Source organism: Xylocopa sonorina, chromosome 3 (genome assembly GCF_050948175.1).
Source record: "Xylocopa sonorina isolate GNS202 chromosome 3, iyXylSono1_principal, whole genome shotgun sequence".
NCBI classification, from domain to species: domain Eukaryota; kingdom Metazoa; phylum Arthropoda; class Insecta; order Hymenoptera; family Apidae; genus Xylocopa; species Xylocopa sonorina.
Window position 1 is genome coordinate 14,284,233 of NC_135195.1, and position 8,184 is coordinate 14,292,416.

The 8,184-nt window shown below is 51.4% G+C and overlaps 1 protein-coding gene across 2 annotated transcripts in view; it reads right to left on the reverse strand.

The window, feature by feature from the left end:
* The window catches only part of Sox102f (transcription factor Sox102F), a 189,163-nt gene extending 182,608 nt beyond the window's left edge, over positions 1-6,555 (reverse strand). For both annotated transcript variants that reach the window (XM_076911015.1, XM_076911014.1), the window contains exon 1: positions 6,514-6,555. In XM_076911015.1, coding sequence (XP_076767130.1) covers positions 6,514-6,540 — 27 coding nt within the window. In that variant the 5' untranslated portion in view covers positions 6,541-6,555. The remainder of the gene's footprint in view (positions 1-6,513) is intronic.
* Between the last annotated feature and the right edge of the window lie 1,629 nt (positions 6,556-8,184).

Below are 8,184 nucleotides of genomic sequence, written 5' to 3' on the forward strand. Positions count from 1 at the left end.
TTATATCCGCGGAATCGTTCCATACATTTCGTAGCAACGATCGCGGAACAACTGGCGTACGACGTTAAGTAGGAATACGTCTTACATTGTAGCCGAGCGAAGTCGATGGCGGGTTGCTCATCACCGCCCCACGGGATTCCCGTATTAATTTTTCGCCGCGGCGGATCGCCGGCGTAATTCCTTCCGAGATATTCAGCTTCTGCTCGTAATTATATCAGCGACGATTTAAATTCTAATGCCCGAGTTGCGGCGAGTCCGCGCGCCGGTTAATGATCTCTCGTCACGAGCAGAGCCAGCGCAACAGGGACCCCTCGCCAGGAGGGGAGGACGAGGAGAAAAATTAACGCTGAAAAGTGCCCGTGGAGCAGATCAAAGCGAAACGGCGGTTAACGTCGTCAACGGTGTTGTCGAACGTGAAACGACTCGAGCCGCCTGATATTCGTCGTTAAAGATACGCGTCGAACGAGCGGAAGCGTCGTCTGATGCCCGACTCGCGAATACTGACAACGAAAAAGCTCGGTTGTCCCCGCGGGAAATCGCGCGAGGAACGAGCAGCTCATTAAGGATCGTCGCTCCGAAAGAGGACGTTCTCTACTGTCGGACAGTGTTGCTGCGAAATGGTTCGATTGCTCGCGGTTGGAGGCGATGTGAAAATAATCGCGATTTTTATACTCGTGAATAAAGAAAAAGCTGATCGTGAAGTTTGCGTTACCAGCAATTAAAACAAAGTATAAAACTAAATAAGATAAGCAGAAGAAGCTGTATTATTTTCCGTATAATATAATTCCTTCGTAATCTTGAAATTGTATCGTTCACGTGAGCATCGTATTATTTAAAAAAAAAAAACTGCAGTTTATTAAATTTAATATTTCACTCGCCAAGAATTGCACGCGTAAGCGTTCGAACACTTTTACGAGGAAATGTATGGCAGACACAGCTACCAGCATAATCATATCTTAGCCGTGAAATGTGAAAAAAATCCATTCTACTGTTATCTACGGTAAATAGTATACCATGCGCGTTCTTTTTCGCGAAAACGGCCAGCGCGTTTACGCAACAGGCGTTCCTGGCCCGATCGGCAATTCTTCGCCGTGGAAAAAGCAAATAAAAGGCGGGGCAGTCGCGCAACGCCGAGGAAAAATGCGCCGGTGAGATCGAGAACGATCATTATCCTTCCCCTTTCAGCGACGCGGCGATCAACTACGTTCCGTTAACGCGTAACGCGATCAATAATTTGTATCATTGTTACGCAACGATCGGACGAGACTAATGAGCCGTTGTCGCGCGAACGAACTAACGGCTAGAACGATTCGCTCAGGGCAAACGCGGCCAACGTTCCGCGCGTTATCATCGCGAACCGTGTAAGTTGGTTACTATCGTTCGTGTTCAACGTGTGAAATAGCATTTTTGCATACCGCTGTTGATCTTCCACTTTTTACCCCTCCCCAGTTTTTTCCATTTAACGGCTCACGAGTTTGCTCACGGGGAATTAAAATATTTGTTTTTGCATTTCTCGATCTAAATACGCGCATACGATTATAGATCGTTACTAAATAAGGAATCACTAATGTATTATTAATGAGAAATAACGTGTTAAAAACGACGCTTTCATTTGCACTACCCGGCGTGTTTTCCCATTTATCGGGCTGGAATTAAGAACACCTAAGTTAGTCGCGCTGTTCCATCGCTCTTTAATGAAGACGTTAATAAACGCGTTAATAATTGATAGCTCAAGTTTATTGCACCGTGTACGGATAATCCGGTTTCGCTGTATCAATTTCAGTTTTCTGGATAGAACCGAGACCTCGTTCCGCCGAATCGTTTCGTCCATATCGATATCCGAGGGTGTTGGAAACGTGTTTGTATTCGACGATCGATAAAAAAAAAAAAAATAAAAAAATAAAAACCAGAGAGAGAAACAAAGGTAAAGGGAGTGGAGTAGAGGGGAGAAAGAGGTGCATAGGGTGGACACTCGAAGGTGGCAGTTTTCCAACGCGGAGGGCCAGCAGCGGCGCGGCTGAAAGAGATACGCGAGGCACACACGCGGCGGCCGGCCCAGGGGGAGCGTTACGGACAATGCCAAGCTGCGCTACGACGACGTGCGTACGAGGTGACTGCCTGTGTTCGGTGTTTCGCGAACAAATGGGAGAGCATCGTGCCGGCACCCTGGCTCGTAGGCGAGGAGACACCAGAGAGAAAGGGGGCACCGCCGCCACGACGACGACAACGACGACGAGAACTAAGAAGAAGAAGAAGAAGAAGACGAAGAGGTTGAAAGCATTGTTCCGCGTCCCTCGCTCCGTACACGCCACAGGCCGCTCGTTTTTCGTCCTACCACATTTCATACCGATGCACCGTGCGGTACCTCCGCTCTCATCCCTTTCTCTCGCTCGCCACCCCCGTCCTCCGCCTCCCTAAAGCCACCTCAAACGCACCGGCCCGTGCTCAGGTGTGCTCCATTGTTAAACGCCCCACATATCGCGTACGCGCACCGCGTTTACCCTCTTTATTATGTGTTCGCCCATTATAACCGGAGCGAGAGGGAGAGACGGGCCAGGCAGGGGCGCGACAGAGAACGCTCGAAGGGGGATGGAACAAAAAGGACACGCGGAGGGACTAGACAAGAGACGCGGAGCCACTGGCTGAGGGATCAAGTGGCATTGTCCGGCTCCGACGATGCCCTCGCTTTTGTACGATCTCGCGCATCGCTGCCAGGCAAACGATTCGAACGCCCTCCAACCCCTCCACGGACCACTACGGGGAAGGAGAACCATAAAGCATCCCGGAGAACGAATTTACCTAATGTCGCGTAGCTCTCCGGGTCGACGGGGCGGAGGAGGGGAACCGTGACCCTCCTGGTCCCGGAGGAAAGCCGCGCCGAAGAGTAATAAGTAAGGATTTTTCCTCGTACGGATGTTTACATTATGTCCAGTCGCGGCAACGATGCGAACCCCGCGGGTTTTGTTGCTCGCGTTGCGGAAGCAATTCGCAGGTACCAGTGAGAGCTATGGGCTCTTTATCGCCGACTCGCTCGTACATGCGCGCGACTCGAACGGATTTTTCAGCGGAACCGACCCCTCGCGCGATTTCCCTGGGTTTCCTACGGCCCGCGGACGTATATACCTCGCTTCGACTATATATCAGACTGAGTTATGAGTAATGCCGATTTTTCCGCGCATCCCACCGCGATTTATTTATTTATTCGAGTATACGGGTCGGCCCGCGAATTGGTCATCGTCATATTAGGATTGCTGTATAACTCAGCCTATTCAGGATTCAGTGATATATCTACGTAATAATAGGTAACACGGGTGGATCGTTTTGAAAAATAGAAACGGGGAATTACAATAAAGTCCCATTCGCTTCTAATGCGAGGCCCGGCGAGGTCAGCCGGTGATTGTAAATTATCGCGCGATAAATTATCACCGTCCGCGCTCGCGAATGGGCTATCCGATAAATATCGAATTTCGTGGCCGGTGTGTGTCGCGTTTGATCCGCGAAAAATAAGATATCGTTCGCGACGGCCAGGCGTCGCCCCCCTGGCTCTATCTCCGCGGAACCACTCTCCAGGCACCGTCGCGGCCGGGATTGAACCCAGGACGGCGGAGGGCTCGCCGAGGGAGAGGCATAGCCAAAGGGATTTACGCGGTACTCGAACGGCGGACTCGACCTTTAGGGTCGGGCCATTGAAAAATTAGTAAATTATTTAAGACCCCGCTTAGCGGGCACGTCTGTGCTTGTTCGCGGTTGATTTATTTCGACTATCGTGATGCATGGGCCGGCTATCCAATATTGTAATACGTTTTGCATACATGTATGTTGGTACGCGGTGTATACGCGCGTAGTACGTATCATTGTCGACGGTTCGTGGCCTAGCGATTGAAACACTACCCGGGCTATATCTCAACAGGTTCGTATGGGCGTTATGAGCGGCTGCTCTACACTACACGGCATTATGTTCCCCCTGCGGATGGACACGGCGGAGGGAGAAGAAGATACCTGGTCCCAGTTGTCGGATCGGAATCCTATATTATCGCGCTCTAGAAGCTCCGGGGCAGGTGTATCGGTGACCCTTGTCTTAGCACGTACTCGCGCACGCATTTTACACCCCGCGGCCGGGAGAAGACAAAGCGAAATATACCACGTCGCATCCGGGGACCAGGCCATTCCTCTTCCAACCGAGACGCGCCGCTCTAACCGCGACCGCGCGAAACGCCGCGCCGGTGCCGCGCGCGTTTCCACTCTCGCAACGCGTTCAACTGTTTTTAAAAAGGAACCGGTTCCCTCCAGCCCCGATTACAGGTGTTTATTATTGTACTTATGCAACGCGGGATTGTCAGCGTGGTCTGTCTCGCTGGTAACCGCGTTGCCAAACGGGGGAGGGGATCGGTTCGAAAGTAAACGAAATGGATTATCGACCAGTTTTTCCACGATCTTCGATAAGCGGCCAGAGTTTTTCTCGCGCGTGTGAAAGTTAACGCGCTCGATGCACATTAATTGTACGAGCCAGCTTTATGGCTGCGAATTTATTGCCACCTGGAGAACGTAAAGATGACGTTCTATCGGTACGTTTTAAATGCTGCTCGATGAGCTCGCTTGTAATTTGCGCGCAGCTTGATATTTATATCGAGGGTTTCAATTTTGTTGGCTGTTATTTCCTTTTGAATCCTTTCGGTTTATCTAATGCATCTTGATCTTTTTATTGGTATTCGCTTAGAAACGTGTACGTTCTCTATCAAATTGAACGTGCTTCCAAGCGTGGTCTATCGTTTAAAAATCGTATACGAGTTTTACTCTACACGACGTAGACGTGGATATTTTTTACCAAGGCACACACGGTCGCACGAATTGCGACAATATTAACCGCGTTTACGAAACGAAAAATATTTCCCTAATTGCCTATCGTTCTTACTCCATAGACGCTTTAACATTTACATCGCACCCAATTTCCAAACAGTCAATACCAGACTAATCGCCGGTTGATCACCTAATCGTTTAAAACGCACCGCGCGTACGCGTCCGCGCGGCACTCGAGCGACAATAAATGATTTCATCGAGTTACCAGCGCACTTACTCACAGCCGTCATTTTTCACGCTGACGTCCGCTTTAATAAGCAACGAACGAGCCTCGTTTTACCACTAGCCAAGCGAACAGGTCGTACCGCACGCCTTCTCGCCAATGGCGGTGGCACTGGTGAATCGAAAACCGCGATTTCCCCGTTAAAATACACCTCGCTGGTTAAGGGTTCCGCGAAACTTTCACGCCTATTAAGAACGAACGGTGCACGCGCGCAGGTTGCTTGAAATCCACGCCGCGAGTTGTATCAACGTCCCGGACATTCAATCCCGGGGCGTACAGCGCTTGGGCACAGCCAGTAATGAAACATTTAACGCCGCGTTCCCTTATCTCCGCATCTGGCAATATACAACGAACGGCGAGGCGCGATAATTCGAATGGGCGCGCGGCGCGGTTCGCGCCGTTTTTTCATCGCCACGCCAGGGCCTGCGCAAACGCCGTTCCCGTTACATAATGGCCAGTCACGAGACGAGCGGAGCTGCGAGGCAAATTTGAAACCGTTCGAAGCAAAAGCACTCGAGCTAAACGCGTTACTTAGCGTCTCCGTCGTTGGGTAAACAGTGTTTCACGTGGATAACCAAGATCCAACCATCCTCCAGCTTCTTGCGCTCTTCAGTGTTTTTTTACCGATTCCTCGCGATCAGCCGAGAAACGAATGTTCGAGCGTATAAATGTTACCTCGCGTTCTACACGGATAAAGTTGTTTGCACGTACGAGGTATTCGTACCGCGGTACTTGAAACGGTGTTTATTCAAATGATCATTGGCTGAATGGTATCCTGTATCGTTGGAGAAAATAAAACGGGTACTTTTTTCTCTCGGCTCGGGTTCGAAAGCCGCCGTGGCGGCGGTGCAACGCTCGTTAATCACCGCGGGCCAGCCGGTGGCGCGAGATTTGAAAGGTTCCGCGTGTGCACGCGGCCGAAACCGACAGTCGACATTCGGCCCGACAACGTGGCACGTCGGATCCGCGCCGATTCTCTAATTCGCCGACGCGTGCGGGCCCGCTCGCGGTATTTATCGCGCGATCTCGTAGTAGATGGTCTATCGCGATGCGAAAACGTTTTTACCCCGCGGCGTGGCGCAGCGCGGCGCGGCGCGGCGCGGCGCGGCGGCGTCGTCGTCCCTGAATGCCGCGACGTTCTACGATTCGCCTTGACTTTTGCCCGGAGCAGTTGAATTATGTTAAAGCCGGCACGAGCGTAGAAAGCCACGAGTTCGCGCGCGGTCTCTCCGCCTGCCGAGACAATCGCCGCATTCTACTGTCGTACGTGTCAGCTCGTCAATACTCGACGATACACCGCCGTTGCTTTACCATTGATTTCTTTGTTAGCCGGTTTGTTGCGCGTTCCGCGTATCAACCCGCGGGCTTATTATCTGATGGGACGTCTAATACGATCGTACGTACCGAAAGGGTTAAAGAATGTGGGAACTTACCGGTGCTCGACGAACCACCGCGTACATCTGGCTGAAAATCTCTGCTCGATGCTCGAACGCGCGCGCTTCGTGTCCAGGAAGAATTATGCGGGTCTCTTCGCCGATTAGATGCATCTAATGAAGGATCCGTGAAGCTTATACGCCAAATTGATCTACACTTCCCGCGGATACTTCGAGTTTCGTTGAGTTACCGCTGAAATATTCGTCCGCTAGCGTGCGCGCACGATTACGAGGCACGGATACCGGCACTGTCGACGTTATCTTGCATGAAAACGAAAATGTATCATTTCCAGCGTACACTTTGTGTACTCGTTACATTGAAACGCTCGTTCACCGCGTCGCTGCACGAAAGATAGCCACTCGCGACGGCGTCAAACGCGCGGATTCGCGTACCGTTCGCTAAAGGATACCATCGACGAATCCGCGAATGATGTAACGACTCTGTCGACCACCGCCATTTTACTATGATTCAGAACGATCGTTACGCGAATATATTATACGTAACACGGTTGCGCGAACTGTTTATGGGAAAAGCGAGCCATTTTCGTAGCGGCTATACGCGGCGACCACTGTAGCCATATTAGTCTATCCGGCGACTTATGACGCGCTCTGATCCCTCCAGTGCAGCAGCGGGATCGTTTTAAATTGTAGCGACGCGCGTAGACGCGAGCGTCGTTGAAACAGTTCAAATTGTCCGTTGCCGCGAGGGTTGGTGAATCAACGACGTTTTCTTGCAATTCAGAACTATCCATCACCTACCATTAATTTTACACGGATATACGTTTAAATTGCTGAACGTTAAAACTGTTAAGACGTCTAATCTTAGACGAGAAAGTGATAATCGCAACGCTTTAATTTTCAATTCTACCGCCAATTAAAGTCCGAAACAATTACGTGACTGCTCGCTTAAAGATGCGAGATCCGTGAGGAAAAAAAAAAGAGAAAACCACCGCACCGAACGCGGCCTACACGCAGCCCGCTTCTTTCGCGATTCTCGTTGCGCTCGCTTCTCAATCCGCGTATCGTTACCAGTATCGTAACGAACATTTCCACAGTTTCACGCGCTACCTGCGTCGTTCATCAATTCACGCACGTTCGTCGCGCAGGCAAGGATCTGTTCAAGGCGGTGATTCCATTAGTAATTCAGATCGCCGCTAAGTAAGACATTACGCGACAAGAGTAATTACCGCGTCGGTGCTCGCAGTGAAGAGTTCCGGGCATTTTTCCGCAGGCGACGCGTCCGTTCGGGACGTTCGTCCAATTAATGGACAGGCGCGTGTCCATCCGTGGTTTAAATTTAGCCAGGCTCGGGCATAACGCTCTGCTAATTAGCGGAATGGAATCCAAGGCATTCGATTAAAAGGGCGCTGGGTATAGGGGCGGTGGGCCGTGGTCGCGCGCGTGTAGACCGCGTCCTTGTGCGGCCAAATAGGTAGTGGCGACATCTACTTGGCGCCAGTCCGCTCGTTCCACCGAAGTACCATCCCGACACGTCCTATACGTTGTCCAAGGTGGAAAGGACAGGACACGGCTGGCCATGGAGTAGCAGAAGCAGCAGCAGCAGCAGCAGCACGAAGAAGTCGACGGCGACGCGGACGAGCAGGGCCAGCGTAGCCGCGGGGCACCCTCCGGCAGGTTCGTACTCGCGGGCTCTCACCGGATGGCGGAACA